Raw genomic sequence first — 25,058 nt, forward strand, 5'->3', positions numbered from 1 at the left:
GAGGAAGGTCCATAGCATGACTATACCCCAGTGAACAAATCAAGATCCATAAAGATATGATTGGGATAGTTTGCTGTGGAAGAACTTGAAGGCCCACACAGAGCCCTGACCTCAAAACCAATGAAAACCTTTTCAATGAACTAGAATGGCGAATTTCTCCCAACATCAGTATTGGACATCAAGAAATGATCTTCTAGATGAATGGGAACACTTCCTAAACACACTCCAAAATCTTGTAGAAGGCCTCCCTAGTAGAGTGGAAGCTGTTATAGCCGTAAAGGGAGGCAGTGAGGCAGTGACTCCATATCATCATCAGTGGATTTACAATGAGATTGTGATAAAAGATCCTGTAGGGGTAATGTGTAGGTGTCACAATACTTCTATGTATATAGTTTATGTGAGTCAATGACTTTTTTGGCCCTAAATTAACCTACTCCCATGATAAATATGAACAAAAGGCTACATTTACCAATCAGGACACATACATATTTAGGGCAAGCATACATATTAGAAAGCTATAAAAAAAAACTACAAAGACTAAAATGATTTGTTATATTTTATAGTTTTGTTACCTGGAAAATATCTCTCGGGAACCTTAGAAATATAAAACAGAAAAGCGGATGCTGCGATCAGATACATGACAATAACACGAGGGGCAAACTCCTAGAAAAAGAAGAAATGAAGACAATAAACAGAATCCGCTCAATGTCACTGATGTCCAAAATCTACTTGGTTAATAAGTACCCACCTGGACAATAGAAGCCCCAATACCTCCATTGAGCCAAATCCAGTGGACAGTAGGAATAATGCCATAACCAGACACAGAACAAAATATAACAGAGCGCAGTCTGTGCCACTGTTGTGTGAGGTAGCTAGGATGAATCTGTGCGAAGAACACAGCCAGGATCATAGCCAGCACCGTGATTAAATATACCTGACGCCAGTACTGCAATAAAGGCAAAGAAAACAAGGAACGAAGATCATGAAACAAATCTAAACAAACTTAACCCCCATAGAATAAAATCTACAGATGGAGCCAAGTTTACCTTAACATAGCACAAAAAAAGTGTAATTTGACTCCTAAAATCAGTCAGTCAGTCTTAATCCTCTTAAAAAAAAAAAGTACCTTTCAAATTTTTCATTTAGAACTGGACACACAATGGTATAATGGCCACAGAGCACAATAAAAAAAATTCTTTAAATTTCACCTTCTCGTGCAGAGAAATTAGTAATCAAATATTTGGCATCTAATGAATTACCTTTAGATAAGTCCAAGTGGGTGTTTAGATGTTTTTCACTGGGGGCATGTACTTCTGCCTGTTGTATGATAGCTAATAAATAACATTTCCCACATGTCTACTTTACATCAGCACAATTTTGGAGCCAAAATTTTTTTTTGTTAGGGAGCTATAAGGGTTAAAAGTTGACCAGCGATTTCTCATTTTCCAACAAAATTTACAAAAACATTTTTTTTAGGGACCACATCATATTTGGAGTCACTTTGAGGGGTCTTTATGACAGAAAATATCCAAAAGTGACGCCATTCTAAAAACTGCACCCCTCAAGGTGCTCAAAACCACATTCAAGAACTTTATTAACCCTTCAGGTGCTTCACAGGAATTTTTGGAAAGTGGAAGAAAAAAATGAACATTTAACTTTTTTCACAAAAATGTTACTTTAGACCCAATTTTTTTTATTTTCACAGGGGTAACAGGAAAAAATGGACCCCAATTTTTTTTGTGCAATTTCTCCTGAACACGCCGATACCCCATATGTGGAGGCAAATTACTGTTTGGGCGCATGGCAGGGTTTGAAAGGGAAGGAGCGCCATTTGACTTTTTGAATGTAAAATTTGTTTGAATAATTAGCGGACGCCATGTCGCATTTGGGGAGCCCCTAATGTGCCTAAACAGTGGAAACCCCCCACAAGTGCCACCATTTTGGAAACTAGACCCCTTAGGGAACTTATCTAGATGTGTGGTGAGCACCTTGCATCCCCAGCTGCTTCACAGAAGTTTATAATATTGAGCCGTAAAAATAAAATTTTCACATTTTTCCCACAAAAAATGTTTTTCATTCCCTAATTTTGTATTATCATAAGGGTAACAGGAAAAATTGCACCATGAAATTTGTTTTGCAATTTCTCCTGAGTACACCGATACCCCATATGTGGGGGAAAACCACTGCTTTGGTGTACGGCAGGGTTCGGAAGAGAAAGGAGCGCCATGTTGGCTGGGATAGGTGGCAGACACCATGTCACGTTTGAAGAGTCGCTGGCATGCCGAAACAGCAGAAACCCCCACAAGTGACCCCATTTTGTAAACTACACCTCTCAAGGAATTCATCTAGGCAAGTAGTGAGTATTTTTTAATTTTTAAATTTATACCATTGGGCAGTGAAAAAAGCATAATTATATTTTTACCACAAAAAAATGTTTTACCCTCAGATTTTACATTTTCACACAGGGCAATGGGTAAAAATGGTGCCGAAATGTGTCACACAATTTCTTCTAAAAGTGGCAATACCCCATATGTGGCTGTATCGTACCGCTCAGCCATACGGCAAGATCTGGGGGGGACGGAGTGCTATTTGACAATTGGAGAACAAATTATTGTAGAATAGGCATTTGGATTTGGGAGCACAACATTTTCTGAATTTCTTTTGGGGGCAAGGGCCATTTCGCTTTTCCAGAGCCTTTCTGCTACCAGTAACTTGGAAGTCCCTTATATTTTTAACAGATGATGGACCTGAGTGGGGACTAGCTTTTTTTGAGGACTGAGTTGAAGCTTTTAATGGGAACATTTTACGTAACATTTATCCGGCGCTCTAGGCTAAGCACTTACATCGGGGTTTCCATCTAAATTTCCAAGTGATATAATTCAGATGAAACCCCTGCGGGATCCATTCACTGTAATGAGGCAGCAGAGTTACTCTGGACTTCGTCTGGCCTCTGTTTAGCGGTGTCCTTTTTTTCAGAAGTGCACAAAACTGTGGCCAACCGCACTTTTATGCACGCCTAAAACAAATGACACCGTGGGATCCCAGGCTAGACGGCGTCCACAGTGGCCTATATCTGCCTCATTACAGGGAATCTTCCGTCATGGGTTCCGGCTGAATCACGTATTTCAGAGATTTACATGGAAACTCTGGTGTAAGCGCTCAGCGCAGAGCGCAGGATAAATGTGGGCAGAGCCTTACTGCGATCTTTGGGAGACATAATAAACCAATCAGTAGCAGGTGAAGAATTGGTTTTATTTATTTTTTACGCCGTTCCTAGTGTGATATAACTGATTAGATTACTTTATTCTTCGGGTCGGTGCGATTACAGAGATACCAGATTTATATCGGGTTTTTATGACTGACAGCTGTCACACACTAAGACGCTTTTTTTTGCAAAATCTAGTTTTTGCGTCACCATATTTTGAGAGCTATAATTTTTCCATATTTCGGCCGACAGTCATGTGATGGCTTGTTTTTTGCGGGACGAGTTGACATTTTTATTGGTACCATTTTTGGGTACGTGACATTTTTTGATCGCTTTATATTGCGTTTTTTGGGAGGTAAAATTAACAAAAACCAACAATTCAGGAATTGTTTTTTGAGGTTTTTTTTATGCCGTTCTGCGTGTGGTAAAAGTGATCAGGCAGCGTTATTCTTCGGGTCAGTACGTTTACAGCGATACTACACTTACTGTATTTTTTTTATGTTTTGGCGCTTTTACACAATAAAACAATTTTATAGAAAAAAATATTTTTTTTGCATTGCTTTATTCTGAGCGCTATAACTTTTTTATTTTTCGGCTGATGGAGCTGTATGGCGGCTTTTTTTTTGCGGAACAAGATGACGTTTTCAGCGGTACCATTTTTATTTCTATTTTGCTTTTTGATCGCATTTTTTTCCACTTTTTGTTTGGCGATATGATGAAAAAGCATATTTTTTTGATCCGTTTTTTATTTATTTTTATTACGGTGTGCACAGAAGGAGTTAATTAGTGTGACAGTTTTATAGCTCGGGTTGTTTCGGACGCAGCGATACCAAATATGTGTACTTTTTTTGGTTTTGTAAAAATATACGGATTTATTGGTTTAATATTTTATTTATTTATTTTTATTTATTTTGTGATTTTTTTTTTTAACAGTTTAAAAACATTTTTTTTTACATTTTTACTTAGTCCCTGTATGGGACATTAATTCTTATTTTTCTGGTCACTGATCTCATGTAATGTAATAGACATGTATTACATTACATGAGATCTTCGCTGACTGTTTCACAGTCAGAGTCTCCTGCCAGGCTTCAGCTGCAGGCTGAGCCAGGCAGGACACCATATATGGCAGATCTGGAGGCAGTCATGTGACCTCCAGCAGCCATAGCAACCCCAGGTCCTGGAAGGTATCAGGGGTCGTCGGAGAGGTAAGTAAGACGACCCCCTCTCCTCTGTCTATCTTCTATATGCCGCGATCACTATAGATCGTGGCATATAGAACATAGCAAAGGGTTAACATCACTGGGACCTGATCCAATCAGGTCCCGATGATGTCCCCTGTCAGAGCTAACGCTCTGCACCGGAATCGCAGCGCTTGCAGGACCCTGGGGGTCCTGAGTGCTGCGAGACCACCCACCGTTTTTAAACGTCGGCGCTGCACAGAGCCCAGCAAGCGCCGACATTTATTTACAGTGGGCCGTCGGGAACTGGTTAAAAAAACAAAAAAAACAAACCTTTTTATTCTGCGCTGCAGTCACAATTACATGGTGTGTTCAGTTTAATGAAACCACATTAACCTTTTTGCCTCATGACACAAAATATAAGTAATAAGTGGGTAATCCCCGCTATCATATGTGCTTCATTCTGCTTACGCCATCAATGCTGGGTGCCAAATAGAACAACCAACATCCAGCAGTAATAGCCATTTAACCTCTTAGATGCTGCAGTCAGTAGTCCCAAGATAAAACAGCTTACCATATATGTCAGGGCCTAATAGAATATTCATTAGTAAAACACTAGCAGGCAGTAATACTCTGCTATACAGCAGTAAAGCAGTGGATTACTTACACAATCAGAGGATAGCACTGTTAAACCCCAAAGTGGGATTATAAAATATAATATAAAAATGTATTTGTTTCAAATTAATCTAGAAGTTAAATGTCCAATCAAAATGGCACTAGAGACAAATATAACTTCCGGGGCAAAAAAATAGCCTCTAGGCTCTTAAGGCAGCATTTTCCTTTCTTGCATTATGCTGTTCTAATTGTGCAAAATAAAAACTACACATTTAGCATTGCGGTAACAAGCGCAAAAAAAAAAAAAAAAAAAAAAGATTATACTGTTTTACCGTACAAAGAATGGCATAACGATCTGTGCCTTGAAGGGTAAAACAGGCCTTATGAGGACGCGTCACCAGGTCAAAAGTGGCCAGTTTTCCGCTTATTCAATTCCTGCTGATCCCATGTAATTAATTTTTATTTCTTTTTAAATCTGCCATACGGTACCAGAGATATGAACCTTTTTACTTTGTGCTAATTTTTGTGGCTTTACAATGGGGCACGGCTCACAAGAATCTGTGGTGGATTTAAAAAAATAAAAATTAAATAAACAAACCAGAATGGAACAGGAATAAAATCGGAGCAAAAACTTGCCACTTTTGACGTGGTCACAGGTCCTCTTTAAGGGCGAAAGAATTTACCACGGCTTTTTTTCCAAATTATTTGAAATATTGAATTACTTTTTTCTTATTGGGTCCTAAAATAGAATTTGCTTAGTCCATGTCCCACGTATTCATACTTTAAGGGACAGCACTGGAAACCCTATTAAGGAAGGATATGCTGTTTTTTTATATATTTGGAGGGGGGGGGAGGGGGTAACATTTCTCTGCATACACATAACAGATGAGGTTCTGCCTCCTTTCTCTTCCATGTCACTGGCTGCACCTGCACATGTGACATTACTGCAGTTAGGGCTCGATTGCAAACCACAGATAAATTCAAAGTATTTCTTCTTATTTATAATAATGTAAAACAATGAATTTCAGATAACTAATCTAGGTAATATAGAGCACAGCATTTATATGTTATAGCATGATCCAAAACTACATGATGCTCTATGCCACGTGAAAGTTTCACAAGTTTGTAATCTGTTCAGCGCAGTATGTAAAAATTGGTTTTGCTCAAAACCCTTTTAGAGGATACAAGAGTAAGGATTATGTAAGTCATGCCACATCCCATATATAATCAGTTCACAATCCACTGAGCCACTCAATTCCCCAATTACAGAACATAGTTAATGAACCCCAAATGACTGCGCTGGCATTGGTCTTGCTGGCATAAAGGCTCTTTTTGAAGTAGTGCTGTGTAAGCTCTCCGCTGCAGATGCACTTGGCAAAGCGTGTTCAAACAGGACACACAGAAGGCAGGAGTTCAGATGTCCCTTCACTCATTATTTTTAATATGGAAATTCACTCATGAAAATTATGTGGACTTCAGCTCCCAACAGTGCTCATTAGCAAGATAAATAAGACTCAAGGTCTGGAGAATACAAAATAAAACCTTGCCTCGGGCACTGGGAACCAATGTGATGGCTTCATTGATTTGAGCCAGGAAATGAATGGTTTCCTTCACTGATCAAGTATGAAAACTGAGAATGAATGATTACTTACATTGTTACAGTAGAAAGCATAAAACACCCCGGAGACATAGCAACCCAAGATGCCGATAGAAATGCCAGCGTAATCCAGCGCCATCCATCGCCGGCTGGTTTTCTCCGAGCGGTGACAACAAAAGAGATGATATCCCACCGAGCATAACATGCACACCTACAGAATAAAGATGTAAATGTAATGCACACAGCCAATGGTTCACTGAGTACAACACTCTGGATACACAAACTATGCAATCGGGATAGATCTGGGCTCACAATATTGCATATAGTGATACAAAGGCCACTGGTGTGTAGTAATGACAACATGCCATACATTGATCTAAGGACATATTCTGCTACGGCAGATGAAAATGACAAATATCCTCTCTTCAGAGACTGCTCGGGATATGGCTAACGATTTACGCCACATGGACTTGTTTTCCTGTCTATGTACCTAGCTAACAGATATAGTAATTTCAATAGGAATACAAATGTAAATTTCCCAATTATATCAATCTATAATAGTGGCCAGATCTGTTTGCTATTCCAGGAAACAAACATTTGGAGACGGACATATGCATCTGGATTGTCGTGCTTTTATTCTCTGGACAATTTATCTAAAAATCACAGACAGACATTTTTTAAGAAAACACTAACAAAACAAAAATATTAAACATTGCTTTTTGGAATATGACAATAAAAAGCAATCTATTTTTTTTTTCTTTTTACAAAATCATAGGGCTTTTGTGACAATCTTGTTTTTTTCTACTCCATCTCTCTCCATTGAAAAAAATAAAAATAAAACAAAAAAAACAGCAATTTTGCCATTGTTTCATTTTTTACTTAGTCGACTGCGCAATATAATTGACTACTTTTTTTTTTTACACTACTTTTCAACAATAAAAACACATTAAAAATGAATTGCAACGAATTCAGAGATCCATAAAAACAGCTTTTTTTCTGTGAAAGGAGGAATGTGAAGGTTTATTTTTTTGCAGGACAACCAGTGGCTTTCATTGGAACAATTTTACATTAGATACAATACGACTTTTTGATCACCATTTTTTTCCAGGAGATGGGATGAATTCCAGTAGTTCTTGAATTGATTTTTATTTATTTTTTAATACTTAAAACGGAGCCTCATACATTGATGGACGACTGTTATCAGAACATGCACTGAGTTTTAAGAAACAGACACGGATTTGTATTAACCCGATAAAGAAAGCGCTTCAAAGCTCCTGCAATTTAGCAAGGGCAGATCTGCTCCCCAGCTGCCAAACATAGCCATGGAGGAGTAGACTGAAAAGGTTTAATACCACTTCTGCCTTCTCCTTTGCCAGATACATAATGCTCAGTGACTGCTATGCTGTAAAAAGAGGCATTAGCAGTCCCGAAGCTTCGGTAGGACCAGGTGATGATGATTGTCAAGTTTATTCCCAGTATAGCAGAGCTAATGAATCCTATCAGACACAAATGAGCTCTGCCAGTGACTTCTGTCACTCTCCGCTGTTTTCCCCTTTAACTGGTGTTCCTATAGATGCCCCACTTACAGTGGAAAAGATGAGCAATAAAGAAAAAAAAAGGTTCCCCAGAGTTCTTTGATGATCTCTTGGTGGACACAATATGTAAAGTATATACTTCATATTTAGATAACACCTGAAAAAGAGAATCGTACAGGCACATCAGTGAAAATAAAAATAAAAGAATTGTGGCGGCTGCAAAAAGGAGAGTCAAAAAACAAAAATTCAGGACTTAATACAACAGAATCAACCTCTTCAAGACGTGGCCAATTTCCGTTTTTGCATTTTCGTTTATTCCTCCCCTTAGTCCCAGAGCTATAACGCTCTTATTTTACTGTCCACATAGACATATAAGGGCTTGTTTTTTTGAGGGGCGAGTTGTACTTTTTAAAGACACCATTCATTTTACCATTGGCACCCTTTCACTTTTTTCATAGACTGTACAATATCTTCAGAAATAAATGGAAATGTACCAAAGTTGTATCTCCAGGATTTTTTAATCAGTGGTCCAAAGTAATACAACAAAACATTGTTTTTCAACTTTCATGTTTCAATTTTTAAGAAAAAACAGAATAAATAGCATGTGCAGCAATAAAGGCACACCTAATTAATACTTGGTTGCACACCCTTCGGCATTGCTGACAACCTCCAAATGTTTCTTGTAGCCATCTACAGTGGTGGCCAAAAGTGATGGCCCTGCAATTCAGTCAGATAATACTCAGTTTCTTCCTGAAAATGATTGCAATCACAAATTCTTTGGTATTATTATCTTCATTTAATTTGCTTGCAAGGAAAAAACACAAAAGAGAATGAAGCAAAAATCAAATCATTGATCATTTCACACAAAACTCCAAAAATGGGCCGGACAAAAGTATTGGCACCCTCAGCCTAATACTTGGTTGCACAACCTTTAGCCAAAATAACTGCGAACAACCGCTTCCGGTAACCATCAATGAGTTTCTTACAATGCTCTGCTGGAATTGTAGACCTTTCTTCTTTGGCAAACTGCTCCAGGTCCCTGATATTTGAAGGATGCCTTCTCCAAACTGCCATTTTGAGATCTCTCCACAGGTGTTCAATGGGATTCAGGTCTGGACTCATTGCTGGCCACCTTAGAAGTCTCCAGTGCTTTCTCTCAAACCATTTTATAGTGCTTTTGGAAGTGTGTTTTGGGTCATTGTCCTGCTGGAAGACCCATGACCTCTGAGGGAGACCCAGCTTTCTCACACTGGGCCCTACATTATGCTGCAAAATGTGTTGGTAGTCTTCAGACTTCATAATGCCATGCACACGGTCAAGCAGTCCAGTGCCAGAGGCAGCAAAGCAACCCCAAAACATCAGGGAACCTCCGCCATGTTTGACTGTAGGGACCGTGTTCTTTTCTTTGAATGCCTCTTTTTTTCCCTGTACACTCTATGTTGATGCTTTTTCCCAAAAAGCTCTACCTTTGTCTCATCTGACCAGAGAACATTCTTCCAAAATGTTTTAGGCTCTCTCAGGTAAGTTTTGGCAAACTCCAGACTGGCTTTTTTATGTCTCGGGGTAAGAAGTTGGGATCTTCCTGGGTATCCTACCATACAGTCCCTTTTCATTCAGACGCCGACGGATAGTACGGGTTGACACTGTTGTACCCTCGGACTGCAGGGCAGCTTGAACTTATTTGGATGTTAGTCGAGGTTCTTTATCCACCATCCGCACAATCTTGCGTTGAAATCTCTCGTCAATTTTTCTTTTCCGTCCACATCTAGGGAGGTTAGCCACAGTGCCATGGGCTTTAAACTTCTTGATGACACTGCGCACGGAAGACACAGGAACATTCAGGTCTTTGGAGATGGACTTGTAGCCTTGAGATTGCTCATGCTTCCTCAAGTCCTCAGACAGTTCTTTGGTCTTCTTTTTTTTCTCCATGCTCAATGTGGTACACATAAGGATACAGGACAGAGGTTGAGTCAACTTTAATCCATGTTAACTGGCTGCAAGTGTGATTTAGTTATTGCCAACACCTGTTAGGTGCCACAGGTAAGTTACAGGTGCTGTTAATTACATGAATTAGAGAAGCATCACATGATTTTTCAAACAGTGCCAATACTTTTGTTCACCCCCTTTTTTAGGTTTGGTGTGTAATTATATCCAATTTGGCTTTAGGACAATTCTTTTTGTGTTTTTTCATTGAAGACAAATTAAATGAAGATAATATCAAAGAATTTGTGATTGCAATCATTTTCAGGAAGAGACTGAGTATTATCTGACAGAATTGCAGGGGTGCCAATACTTTTGGCCACCACTGTATAAGCTTCTTGCAGTTCTCAGCTGGAATTTTCTCCCAGTCTTCCTTTGCAGTTTGTTCAAGCTCTTGAATGTTTGCAGGGCTCTCTATCCCAATAGCAGATTTCAGCTCACCCCAAAGATTTTCAATGGGATTGAGGTCAGGACTTCTTGCTGGCCATTTTAAAACAGTCCATTTTTTCTTTTTCAACCATTCCGGTTTACTTTTGGATCTGTGCTTTGGGTCATTGTCTTGCTGAAGGACCCATGATCTTCGACTCAAACCAAGTTTTCTTACACTGGGTAGGACATTGCGCTCTAAAATCTCTTGATAATTCTCTGATTTCATGATTCCTGTGATACGGTCAAGTCCCCTATTACCAGCCGCAGTAAAGCAACCAACACAGCATTATGGATCCTACACCATGCTTAACAGTTGGAAAGGTGTTATTTTCCTTATAAGCTTCCTCGCGCCATCTGTAAACAAACTGCAGCTTTGCATTGCCAAAAAGCTCTATTTTTGTTTCATTTGTCCACAGAACATTTTCCCAGAAGGATTGTGGTTTGTTGTTACGGTACTCTTTGGCAAAGATCAGTAGTTCCTTTTTATTGTCTTTTCTTCAGCAATGGTTTCTTCCTTGGCCTTCTCCCATAAAGCTCTGCTTGGTTCAGTGTGCGTCGTATGGTACTTGTTGAAACCATGGCCCTAGACTGTTCCAGGCTGGCCTTCAGGTCTTTGGATGTTTGACATGGTGTTTTTTTCCACCATTCGCACCAACCTTTGAAGACATCTCTTATCAATTTTCCTCCTTCCACCACATCCAGGGAGGTTCTTGACGGTTCAATGCTTGGCAAACTTCTTAATAATATTGTGTACTATTGAAACTGAGATACTAAGGTCTTAGGAGATGGCCTTAAACCCTTTGGAAGTGTTATGTTTGCTAATAGCAGAGCTGATGTCCTCAGACAGATTCTTTGTCTTCACCATTGTGACAAAGGAACAGGGCCTACCATGTGGCTTTTTAAAATACTGAAGACATCATTCATTGGCTAATTCATGTCACATGAGCACCGACAATCACAGGAGAATCTCTTTTGTGATTTAACACAGGCGAGTCCAAATGTGTTTCCACACTAAATTAATGTGAAGGGTGCCAATAACAGTGACACAGCAAGCTTTAGGTTTTTCTATTTTTCCCCACTCATTGTTTTTGGTTTGAAATTATTGTTTATCATTTGCTCTTTTGTATTTAACACGAGTGCTCTATACAAAAACACTTCACTTGATCCATTTTTTTCACGAGATATTCCACATTATGTACTTAAACTTCATGGGTGGTGCCAGTAACAATGAGCAGGACTGTAGTGTACTGGAAAATGGGAAAAAAACTCCAAGTGGCGAGAAATTGTGAAAAAAACACTGCTATTCTGACATTGTTTTTTGGGAACTGTTTTTAAGGTGTACCGTTTGTGGTAAAAATGACCTGGCAATATGATTCAGTTCATCAGTAAGATTACGGTGATACCAAACTTATTCAGTTTTTTTTATTTTAGTGGTCAAAAATAAATCAAAGTTTACACAAAAAAAAATGTTTGGGGTTGTGTCACCATTTTCCCGAGACCCGTAACATTTTCATGTATTGGTAGATGGAGCTGTGTGATTGCTTATTTTTTGCGGGGCGAGGCAACGTCTTTATTGATACCATGTTGGGATAGATCTGATGTTTTGATCACTTGTTACAGCCTTTTTTTGTGGTATTGCAGCGACCACCGTAAACTGTGTTTACCGATCTGGTTAATTATTTTTGATATTTTGACTTTTCTGAATGCTGTAATACCACGTGTATTTTTTTCCTTACTTTTAAGGTGGAAAACGCATGTTTTTTTTTCTTTTTTATATAGAACATTTTTTGTTTTACTTGCACTTTTTACTTGGGGGACTTGAAGCTGCGAATGTCTGCTTGCCTGTGCTATATACAGCAATGCCACAGTATTCCTGTATATAGCAAAAATCATGGACTCCTTTGAAGCCCGGCCACAGGCTGGGTTTCAAAGGAGCTCAGTAATGACAGGCACGGAGGTCTTCAACAGTCCCCCTGCTGTCATAGCAACCCATCACGGGCGCGCCAACGGGCGTATGCAATGACGTGCCCCCATTCCAGCGTGTGTTAAATGCCTCTATCTGAGTTTGACGGCAGCATTTCATATGAGCTCCTCCACCCACTATTGTTAGAGGCAGGTCCTGGCTGTAACACAATCATCATCTGCCGAATATGAGGAGGGCTCACCCCGTGAGGCCACTCCATACACCCGCTTCTGACTTGCACCGTACATGTACGGCACATGTCGTGAAGGAGTTAAAATAGCACTCCCAAAATGGATAAGTGAATAGTTCACTAAACTCTGTGGGTCCTAGAGCCATTTTTTTAAATTGGGCAGCACAACTAAGAAAAATACTGCTCCCAACATGTGACACTTTCACCGCTTACGTAACATACTCAAATATATCAAAGTCAACTAATATAACAAGTCGTTTCTCCAAATGCTCAACAAAATGCCAGCTTTACTGACTACTGAGGTCTAAGAATTATTCAACCCCTTCATGGCAGGTGCCTTTAGTACTCAATAGCCTAAGAGTGCACTATTAGGACCTTATAGAAACGTGATGCACAAACAGACTGCAGCAAATGGAAATGGCCTCGGGTTTACTAACATTTTTGGATTGTCAATAGAGTGGTCCAAAAAGCTGAGTTAAGTGATCATTTTCATGCACAAACAAGGAAAAGGATACACAAGCAAGGTTCTTAAATTCAAAATTAAAGGAACACTGACTACACTGCTTGGACGTAGAGAAAGATTGGGGAGGAAAGGTTGAACTGGATGGACCTAGGTCTTTATTCAACCTACTAGATGGTGGCCCAATTCTAACGCATCGGGTATTCTAGAATATGTATGCGGCCGACCGAGCGCAACCAGCAGAGCGCTGTTTAAATTTGGCGCCAATGTCGCTGATTGGTCTCTGGCCGCGACCAATCAGCCAGAGCGGTGTTTAAATTTGGCGCCAATAATGCTGATTGGTCGCGTCTGCGACCAATCAGCGAATCCTATTAGTGAGGACCGGGGAGCGGCGCTACCTGTGCGGGTACTTCCGCTGCGAGCAGCCGGGAGATGAGCGGCTGCTCGCAGCAGAACTATCCCGACCGTCTGCGCCGCTTCCCGGTCCTCCCTTCACACTTGCCGTCGGGAGATCAGCGGCCCTAGGCGCTGATCTCCCGACGGTAGCGGCATGGAAGGCAGCGGCGGCGCCGGTCGGGGTTCTGCTTCTAGCTGCCGGGAGATGACCGGCTAGCGCCGTTCATCTCCCGGCAACATCGCCGCTGACCTCCGTGCGGCAGATGAGCCGCTAACGGCCGCCATCTTTTTCTGAAATCCCGCGTCGCTGATTGGCCGCGGCCGGACCAATCAGCAACGAGGGATTTCCTGGACAGACAGACGGGAGAAGACGATTATATATATTAGATGTTACTATGTAAGATGAAGTTATCACCGGCTTCCGCCAGACTCCTGAGGAGGTAGGTGGTCAAAAAATGTTGAGTGTCTGCCAAAGACCAGAAGTAAGATTTGGTTGCAGCAGGTACTGAGGTCTCAGTTTGCACAATCAACAGTGAAGGTGTCCAAGTCAAACTCCAAGACATACACCTATACTAACCCAAAAACTTAAGAGAAGTTGGCTCCAATATGCTCAAAACCGTATAAATATGTCACAGAAGTTTGGGGATTCTGTTCTGTGGAATGATGAAACAAAACTGGAACTTTTTGGGCTTATAGATCAGGGGTATTTCTGGAGGAGGATGAATGAAGCATACGCTGAAAAAAAGACCCAGCCCACAGTGAGACAGGGTAGTGGCTCGGCGATGTTCTAGGGATGCTTTACCCATAGAACTGAAAATCTGCCGCATATGGAGGACAAGATGGATTCAATCAAGTGTCAGAAAATCCTAGGAGAAGACATCATGTCTTCTCTGAGGAAGCTGCAGCTTGGATGTCATCGGATCTTCCACAAGGACAATGATCCCAGACATACCTCAGAGTTCACCAAGGCTTGGTTTCCTAAGAAGCTCTGGAAGATTCTGCGGTAGCTGACACAGTTGCCCGACGAACTCCATAGAAATCTTTCATGAGACTTGAAGGTCATCCAGTTTTGAACTACAAATACTATCTCTAGGAACATTCAATGCCATTATTAATTTTCGTATTCTTTCCCTTATTTGTACTGTACCCACCTTCCTCAGGTCCACCTACAAGTCTCCACCGCTGTTCCCAGTGTCTGACATTGGCTGCAGCACTGACATCACCTTGACAACAAGGCAGCCAGTCAGTAAGTTCAGTGACCCTAGCGGGGTGTTCAGGAACACCCCGTTCAAAGCCACTGTGATCACAGATTAGCTGCTGAGCACTGCAGTCAATGTCGGACACAGGGTACATCAGCAGAGACTAGGGACCCGGGGAAGGGGAGTAAAGTGAGGCTTGTTGTTTTATACCAAACTGCAGCCAGAGGAGTAATTTAATTAAAAGAAGACAACCCATTTAACTTTTTGGACCATCCTATTAAACCCAAAGCCATTTCCCAAGGAGAATGGCTAAGATTTCTCAGGAACACTCACTGAAGCTGGTGTCTAGATATGCATCTCATTTGCAGCAGGTCATAAACAAAAGTGCTCTACTAATTACTAAATACGCCGTTCATGAAGGGGTTGAATAATTCTGAGACTGCAGTAGTTATTAAAAGTGACCTCTTGAATAGAATTTGGAGGAGCCACTTGTTGCGTTAGTCGGTTTGGGCTATTTAACCCTTTCTCGACACATGACTTACTTATATGTCATATTTCCAGCCATTTCCCGCAAATGGACATACCAGTACGTCATGGAGATTATATGGGCACAGGAGCGGTGCCTGCACAATCACCGCCAGGAGCTTGGCTTAACGGATAGCTGAGCGCCTGCTGCAACAGCCAGGGCCATTGAATTCTAAATTTCGGATCCTTATTCTCCCCGACCTGAACTGTACATCCAATACAGAGTAAAGGAGACTGAGAGGAAACAGAATTTTGTCTTTGTCTTGAAAAGAGCTGTGTACCGGGTAGAGTTGTGTATACTGAAATAACAAAACAGGTCATGTAACCACTAGATGCCCATTACATGGTAACCACATAGGAGTGTTTTCCTCTGTAACTGTGGCTTCTGTCGCTGCCACTTTACTAAACATATGGCTCTTCATTTAGGCTCTCTATCCACTGCTGAACTTTGTTTTGCTTCCACACAGTCAGTGAATCATCATACTCGAGATACAGAGGCAGTAGTATTAAGGAATGACGGGGATTAGGCAGGTACGGGCTCCTTTAACCCCTTAGTGACCGGACCAATTTTTTTTTTAAATCTGACCAGTGTCACTTTATGTAGTAATAACTCTGGAACGCCTCAACATATCCCATTGATTTGAGACTTTTTTTGTGACACATGATACTAATAATTTTCTAATAATGGAAAATTTAGGTTGATCTGTTTTGCGTTTATTTATAAAAATATCAGAAATTTGACAAAAATGTTTTAAAAATTGCAATTTTCAAACTTTGAATGACTATCCCTTTAATCCCAATAGTCAAACTACACAGAAACATTAACAAATAACATTTCCCTCTTGTCTGCGTTACATCAGCACCATTTGTAAAGAGTTGTTTTATTTTGTTAGCATTTTAGAAAGTTTAAAAATGCAGCAGCAATTTTTTTAATTTTTTCAAGGAAATTTACAACAATTATTTTTATAGGGACCTGTTCAGTTTTGAAGTGACTTTGGGGGTCCTATATATTGGAAACCACCCAAAAGTGATACCATTTTAAAAACTGCACCCCTCAATGTATTTAAAATTACTTTCAGGTAGTTCATTGACCCTTCTGGTTCTTTTCAGGAAGTAATGTAAAGTGGCATGACAAGAATGAAAAAGTTTATTTTTACCACCTAAATTTTGATAACTTCTGAACAGACCGCTATAGCCGGAAGACTCTAAGGCCGTTATTTGGCCGTTACCTGCCATGGCAAACATCAGGACCACACAATCAAGATCTCAAAGTGCTCATGAGGTTAAAGAGGGAGCCCCACACTCTGTTAACTATTTCGATTCTGTAATCACTATTGACAGCAGAATCTAAGGGGTTAAACGTCCATGGTCTGTGCCATCACTGATCGTGGCTGCAGCAAGTTGTCAGCTCTAGTGTACAGGTGACTGGTACAGGATTGTCACCTGTCGGGGAACGCTTGTCTCTTATATCGCAGGTCAGTAAAAAGACATCTATTGGTCACTAAGGGGTTAAAAATAAATCCAATAGAAAAAGAGGGGTTGTTCGGCACTCTGTATTCAAGTGGTGCCAGGACCTTCTTTATGCACCTTTAACCCCCTAACAACATTTGACGTACTAATACGCGTCTGTGCCCTGGGACTTAAGAGCAAGACCCGTATTAGTACGTCATGGCGATCGCGCGCGCACACAGGCTGTGCGGGCGCGATCGCCGCCGGGTGTCAGCTGATTGTCACAGCTGACACCCGGTACTATGTGCAGGGAGCGGTCCTGCACTGCTCCCAGCACATTAACCCCCGCGATGCTGAGATCGAAGTCAATTTGTGAAGCACCTAGGGGTTCCAAGTGCTCACTATGCATCTAGATAGGTGCCTTGGGGGGGGTCTAGTTTCCAAAATGGTGTCACTTGTGTGGGAGCTCCAATGTTTAGGCACACAGGGGCTCTCCAAACGCAACATGGGGTCCGCTAAATATTCAAGCAAATTTTACAATCAAAAAGTCAAAAGGGCTCCTTCCCTTCCGAACCCTGCCGTGCGCCCAAACAGTGTTTTTTCCCCACATATGGGGTATCTGCGTGCCCAGGGGAAATTGCACAACAAATTTTGGGGTCCATTTTTTCTTGTTACCCCTGTGAAAATAAAAAAAAATGGGTCTAAAGTAACATTTTTGTGAAAAAAGTTAAATGTTCATTTTTTTCTTCCACATTCCAAAAATTCCTGTGAAGCACCTGAAGGGTTAATAAAGTTCTTGAATGTGGTTTTGAGCACCTTGAGGGGTGCAGTTTTTAGAATGGTGTCACTTTTGGGTATTTTCTGTCATAAAGACCTCTCAAAGTGACTTCAAATGTGATGTGGTCCCTAAAAAAATGGTTTTGTACATTTTGTTGGAAAAATGAGAAATCGCTGGTCAACTTTTAACCCTTATAGCTCCCTAACAAAAAAAAATTTTGATTCCAAAATTGTGCTGATGTAAAGTAGACATGTGGGAAATGTTATTTATTAACTCTTTTGTGTGACATATCTCTCTGATTTAAGGGCATAAAAATTAAAATTTTGAAAATTGCAAAATTTTCAAAATTTTTGCCAAATTTCCGCTTTTTTTCACAAATAAACGCAAGTGATATAGAAGAAATTTTACCACAATCATGAAGTACAATATGTCACGAAAAAACAATCTCAGAATCAGGGGGATCCGTTGAAGCGTTCCAGAGTAATTACCTCATAAAGTGACAGTGGTCAGAATTGTAAAAATTGGCCTGGTCATTAACGTGCAAACCACCCTCGGGGGTTAAGGGGTTAAAAATATAGAACTTTAAAACAAATAAGTGCTTACCTGGAAACAGAAAAGGCAAATGGAACAGATCACAAAATCTTCCCTGGAAGCATTTGCTGACGGCAGAACTGACATCATGTCATAAACACCCAGAGTGAAGAAGAGCAAAAAACCTATCAAATGGCTCCAAATGTTGACAGTCTCATTGGATAAAATGAAGAGGCTGCAGAAAGAGCCGAATGTTAGCCTTTAAGACACATTTGTGAAATACTTGTACACACAATATTACTTGAAGTAAACTCTACTGCACTCATATCCTCTCCATTTTTGCAGCATTTTGGCCAATTATGTATTGTATTGCAGCAGTCCTATGGTATGCTGTAATAAAAGGGATTCAAGGGGAACCCGTGAGCAAGTTTTTAGATCCCAAACTAATGTCATCTATGTAAAGTCCATGTAATGCTGATTATGACCATACCTTAGTTTTAGATAATCCACTGGTGAATTTTTCTCGCCCTCCTGTCAGTGAATGACAGGTCTCTGTTCTCTGTGACCTGCTCCCTCCTGCAATATCTCACACAAGAGCTGTCATTCCCAGGGTGGTGCATGTGCAGTAAGGGCCTTCTAATCCAGACCAGCACTGTCGATCTGTGCATGTGCCACCCCCTGGACTGACAGTGCTTGAGCAGAATATCGGGCGGGGGAGCAGGTCATAGAGAAAAGTGACCTGTCATTTACTGACAGAAGGTCAGGAGAAGAGGCCGGAGAGCTTTAAATGCAGTCCAAGCCCCCTGCACTTGTCGCTCATTTGCACAAAAATTTGGTGGTGTGTTTCTCAAAGACAGAGACACAGACTTATAATTCAAAGAAATGTATATTTCAGTGATTGTTCATAAATAACGTTAAGTTAGGGTCTATAAACCTGCTGACAGGTTCCCTTTAAAAAATAATCCCAGTAACACAGTATGTATGATTTATCAAAATTGATGGAAAGAAAGTTAAGGAGCTCTGTGTAGAAAGGTCTTCTCTTGCACCAGTTTTAATAAATTGTTTTTAATATGGTTGATAATCAGATTTTTTCGTAGGGCATACTCTTTTTCTTAGTAAAACTGCAGGATACCTGATTATTATTTTTTTTTTTTAAAGATGATATGTCACCAGATTTGACAAGTCAAACTACATACACTATTAAATAGATCACCCTGATGGTCTCATCCATCCAGGTGAACTTAGCTTAAAAATCCATAACAAAATAGCCTTATAATACTTAAATCTTAAAATGCATCACGTTAAAGAATAAGGGCTCGCTCACACAAGAGTATTCATCAGACGAGTGCTGTGTGATGTTTTATTGGGAAGCACTAGGGCCCAATGTTATACTATAGGGCAGTGCAGATCTGCTAATTTATTTTCATACCGATTCGCCATGAGAAAAAAAAAATCTCAGCATGCTGCGAGTGGCTCTGCAAATCGGATCACACGCACTCATACAAGTCTATAGATGCATGGAAAATATCAGACTGCACTCGGATGACATCTGAATGCAGTTCAATTCACATGGACACATACAATGGAAAAATTAAGTTCTCAGTCTTCTCCACACCTGCGATACGATTCTCTCATGCGAGACAATCGGATCACTGTAAGCTGACCCTGATCAAACTCATAATTGACCTGATTCTCTCACATAAGAGAATATATGCTTATGTGAGCGAGCCCTAAGAGACGTAATGAGTCCACATGTTATGTTTTTGCCTCAAACTAGCAGATTAAAGGGGTTGTCCATTTTTGGGGACTTTTTTCCTTATTTAGAGATTGTCCAATGAACAAAGTACACTAGATCTTGGAATTAAAATAAGTTTCACAATATTATTATTCTGAGATCTATTGATTAGAATGTACTTTGTTCATGTGACAATGCATGTAGACCATTTTTACAGTTTGGTTTCAATACAAATTTTGCATTGTTTGCCTTCACCAGCCTCTGTGTAACACTGTCTGGGTGCAGAGCGAGTTAACAGAATCAGTCAGTGAGCTCGCTATTACGTGCAGTTTGTAACTCTTACCTGTCTATTTCTGAGCTCCTCTCAACCGATTTATGACATCGAAGTTGAAAGTGCAGGGAAATAAATAGCGTGCAAAAGCAAAATAGTGCAAACATTTTTAATGGAAACAAAATTGCACAAAACGATTTTCAGGAAGAAATACATGTGTATGTATATAAAAATCTTTCCTAAAGGAGGACAGCCCCAATAATCTCAGTGGGTGCATTAAAAATACATGCCATATGGACACTATCCATATGGCATCCTTTATTATCCATTGCAATTACTACAATAGGAAACTTTTCATTTAAATTTTTTTTTTACTGTTGTATAAAAATAGATATAACACAAATTTTAAAACAAAGACACACAAATGAAAAATTGTCTGCTTTTCTGGGGGATCTGACTTTTCACCCCCACAGCGGCGATTCCAAGATCAGGGCTCTGCAGCCCCATTATGAATGGAGCATGCTCGGCCTCCACTCCATTCATTGTCTGTAGGACTGACAGAAAAAGCAGAGCATTATGCTTGGCAGTCCCACAGACGTCGCATGGACCAGAGGCCTTGTATGTGCACCTCCCCTCCTTTCAGGATAGGGCTGCAGAACCCCAATTCTCAAGTGTGACAGAGACCTGAGTTTTATAGCGGTCTGACACCGAGTGATCAGCATGTTATCCCCCATCCAGTGAGTAGCGGTGATTTTTTTTAGACTAACCCTTTAAAGGAAACCTGTCATGATGTTTTTGCTATCCCTTCTGAGATCAGCAACATGTTGATGGAGAGACCCAGATTCCAGTTCTGTATCATTTACTGGACTGCTTGCTGATAAAATCAGTTATATCTGTCTTATAGATGCCTCTCCATTACTAACCTGGGCTTGATGTCAGCTGGCATTATAAGCTGACATCAACCCCAGCCCTATTACCCCACTGCCACCGCTACAGGGCAGTGGGAAGAGCGAGGCTAAGTGCCAGAATTGGCGCATCCCATGGATGCGCCATTTCTGGGGCGGCTGACGGCTGGTGTTTCTAGCCTGGGAGGGGGCCAATATTCATGGCACCCTTCCTGGGCTATTAATATCAGCCCCCAGCTGTCTGCCTAGCCTTTCCTAGCTATTAAAATAGGGGGGACCCCAAAAAAAATGACGTGGGGTCCCCCCTATTTTAATAGCTAGTAAAGGCTAGGTATTCAGCTGGGGGCTGATATTAGTAGCCTGGGAAGCTCCGTGGGTATTACCCCCTTCCCAGGCTTCAAACATCTGCCCCAGCCTTCTGCTTAACCTCCGCTAGAGACTAAAATTACGGGGAACCCCACGCCAATTTTTTTTTTTAATAAATCCTTTAACACTAGATGACAAGTACAGCAACCAACACTGTCACTGTACTTCTTATATATGTGACTGACATGTTTCTATCTATCTAATCTATGTGTGATGCTCTATTCTTTCTGTTCTAAATTGTCGGGTACCGGTATATGCCGCTGATGAATTGCCGGCTTTTCATGTTTCACTGTGAGCACTGTTCCCATCGATTTGGGCAACCACAGTAATGCCACAACCACCATGGCTGTGACATTAACGTCTTAAAAAAATATTAATTCCTGCTATTCCATTTAATTGAAAAGTAAGGGAGATAATGTAATGTCAGCGCTTGAGCAGGAGAATTCTCCCACGCTGGGATGGCATTCTGATGACAGGCTGGATCGCAGCTGAGCGCTGCCATCCAGCTTGTCATCCTTCAGAGACACTGCAGAGCGCAGGCATTATGTGAACTTCCGATTCCGGTATTCGATATTGTAAAAGTATCGGAACTCCGATACAGCAAATATCGGTCGATACCCAATATTTCAGTATCGGAATGCTCAACACTAGTAATGAGTAATCGCCCCATTAAAAAGCAGGTAATAAATACTTATCTGACCTCTTCAGACACAAACGGGATGGAAGATATGCTCTGTAGCCATCAGTAATGTATGGATTGTCTTTAAGGAAGACAGGGATCTGTTCATAGGTGTAAAGTCTGATTCCCCTGGGGAGCAGGACTGGCCAGTACTGGTAACTGCCCAGTTCTATGTAATGAGCACTCTTAAGCAGTTTATGGTGCATGGTGGAAGAGTTTCTACACCAGTCCTAGAAAACAGAAGATGAAAACACATAGATCAGTAGAAACTCACCTCACACCTGCCTGTCCTGATAGTTTGTTACAATGGTATAGGTAAAAGGACTGACTGTACAGGTACAGGCTACAAATGGTCAAGACTGAAACGGGTTTTCCCACTAATTAATTATATTTATCCCTATTAGTATACATGACCGTATGATCAGAGTGGGTTATAACAACCAAGACCTCCATGATGATAAAAATGGGGGTCACAGAGTCCCCTGTGTGAATGGAACAAATGCTTGACTAAAGCTTTCATGGAATCGAGAGATAGCTGTTCTGTCAATCCCACTGATGTGCATGATCAATCACAGTACTTTAGGGACACCATTCCTAGGATAGTGGGGGTCCCAGCAATTATCTCCTATCCATTGGGACAAGAGTATAAGTGTTTTTCATGGGACAACCCCTGTACGTGGCCATTCACATTAGCTTAAACTTAATGAAAATTTTAACTATAAACTAACAATCACTAGGTGACATAGAACAAACTACTAATGACAGAGCGCCATCATCTGGTAAGAAGTTGACAGTGTTTGAAATTTTTGTCCCTGAATAACCTGCTGATGAATACGAATTGCCAGGCCGAATGACTGCAATAGCCCAGATGGGCTAAATGTGTACGGCGGCATCCGATTGAGGGTCTGCTTACATTTCACCACTTGCGGCACTAAAAGACCTGTGATCAGCAACTTGTTTGCTGGTGGTTTACAATGCACACTGAACGATCAGTAATAGCTCACTGCGGGCACATAGGCAGCTACTGTGAACAGGAACAATGTTTTGTGCAAACTACGGTAAAATACCATTTCACTCGATGAACGAGCCTCCTGCTCATGCATCGGCAGCCTGTTTACACTGCCAGATTATTGGGCAACGAGCGTTCCTAGTCGTACACGATAATCTTGCAATGTAAATGCACCTTAAAGCATCATTCCAGAGTTTGATTTTTTAGCACTGTCGTGGCGCTTTAAATGTAAGCCCCCTGCCCTGGGTCACATACTCACCCTCTGGCATCTTCAATTTTTTCGGTGCCACTCCCCCTGCGCCATGTTGTGACAGTAGCTTCTGACAGGCCTGAAGTCAGACATTACGTCACACGCTCTCAATACAAGTCTATGACACTCATAGATTTGTATTGAAAAGTGACCACCGCGCAGCTCCATGAAACACTTGAGCAACAGGCAGGTCACTTTCCACTGGAGACCGGCGGGAGAGAAGCTGGAAATGGAAGAAACCACCGGGAGGACAGTATCAGACAGGGGGCTTACATGTAAAGCACCACTCCAGCGGTGCAATAAATAAAAACACGCTGGAATGGTGCTTTAACCATCAATCAATGGTCGCTCAACCATCATCTGAATTCTGTAGCACCGTCAGCTGTGAAAAGTATTAGGTTTACACTGTTTATAGCCTCTATACATAAACACAAATGTTTACGTTCACTGACCGCAAACAGATTGTACATATTTACATGAAATCCTTTAAAGGGGTTGTCTGGTCTCAAACTACCCGTCTGAGGTCACTTTACTGGCACTGAGCGAGGCCGTGCCCATCTATCAGAATGTGGCCGGGAGTATGAATATCGCATAACTGCAGTCACATGACCACCAGTGACGACACTGGAGAATCTTCAGTGCGCACGATAGGAGGATTCACAAGTCTGCGGTCACAGAGTGACTACATACATGCCGTTTAAGACCGGACAATCCCTTTAAGTTTGGTTGTTATTCCCCATCTATGGGATAGGGGAGAACTTCCTGATCGCTGCCTCGCCATTGATCCTGAGAATTGGGGCACTGAAAGCCCCATGTGAATGGTGCACAGATCGATCCACCGCTCCATTCATTCTGGAAGTAGCGGAGCCTGCGCTCGCCCGGTCTGCAGCACTCCCATATACATGACTGAGGCAGAGATCTACCCCAGTCACACCATGGGTTCTCAGGGTCCCAAAGATTGGGGTGTGATCCCTTATCCATCCAATACACAGGGAACAACTGCCAATGATACCCCAATATGCTTTATGTCCCCATAAGTGTAATGGGGCGGATTCCTAGATAAAAGGGCTGACAGCCAGTGCACAAGACAGCAAAGCAATGAGAAACATGTATGCGCTACCAATTACACACGGCACGGTCCAGGGCAAAGTTCAGGGCGAGTGATGTGTGAGGGCTGCGGCAGACAATGCAGCGGTAGAGACACAGCGCCATTCCCCGGGGGACACGGAGCTGTAGTCGATGCAGTGGGGTCGCACTCACCCGCACGTCTCTCCCTCTCCCCTGCTCCTCGCCTCTCCCTCATAGAACACTGACTGTAGCCTCCTGCCCCGTGTGCCTCGTACGTGGCCAGTCAGCTGCAGCCGTGACGTCATCACGCCCCGCCGCTTTCTCCAGCTGTTAAAGCGGCAGTACCCAGATATGCTGGAGGCTGAACAGCTCCGGAGGAGTAACGTGGTGACGGCGGTTATTGCTGCCAGACACATTTCTGGGGGGAGGCTGAGAAGGGGCGTGTATCGCTGTGCACTGCTAGGATACAGGCCCCAGTGATTGTTGTGCACTGCTGGGACTGGAGGGATTAGGACGCCAGGGATTGCTGTGCACTGCTGGGACTGGAGGGGTGCGGACCCCAGGAATTGCTGGGACTGGAGAGATGCGGACCCCAGGGATTACTGTGCACTGCTGGGACTGGAGGGACGTGGACCCCAGGGATTGCTGTGACTGTAGGAACGTGGACCCCAGGGCTTGCTGGGACTGGAGGGATGTGGTCCCCAGGGATTGCTTGCTGGGACTGGAGGGATGCGGACCCCAGGGA

General features: G+C 41.8%; 1 protein-coding gene across 4 annotated transcripts in view; it reads right to left on the reverse strand.

Moving 5' to 3' along the window:
• The window catches only part of PAQR3 (progestin and adipoQ receptor family member 3), a 53,025-nt gene extending 28,383 nt beyond the window's left edge, over positions 1-24,642 (reverse strand). For 3 of the 4 annotated variants that reach the window (XM_073637000.1, XM_073636999.1, XM_073637002.1), the window contains exons 1-6: positions 24,506-24,642; positions 22,008-22,216; positions 18,103-18,265; positions 6,651-6,806; positions 749-946; positions 573-663 (exon numbers count right to left, since the gene is read on the reverse strand). In XM_073637000.1, coding sequence (XP_073493101.1) covers positions 573-663; positions 749-946; positions 6,651-6,806; positions 18,103-18,265; positions 22,008-22,192 — 793 coding nt within the window. In that variant the 5' untranslated portion in view covers positions 22,193-22,216; positions 24,506-24,642. The other variant, XM_073637001.1, reaches the window with a different exon arrangement.
• Between the last annotated feature and the right edge of the window lie 416 nt (positions 24,643-25,058).

The sequence above is a fragment of the Phyllobates terribilis genome, unplaced genomic scaffold (assembly GCF_046119375.1).
Source record: "Phyllobates terribilis strain yellow unplaced genomic scaffold, ASM4611937v1 Scaffold_1__5_contigs__length_1240528914, whole genome shotgun sequence".
NCBI classification, from domain to species: domain Eukaryota; kingdom Metazoa; phylum Chordata; class Amphibia; order Anura; family Dendrobatidae; genus Phyllobates; species Phyllobates terribilis.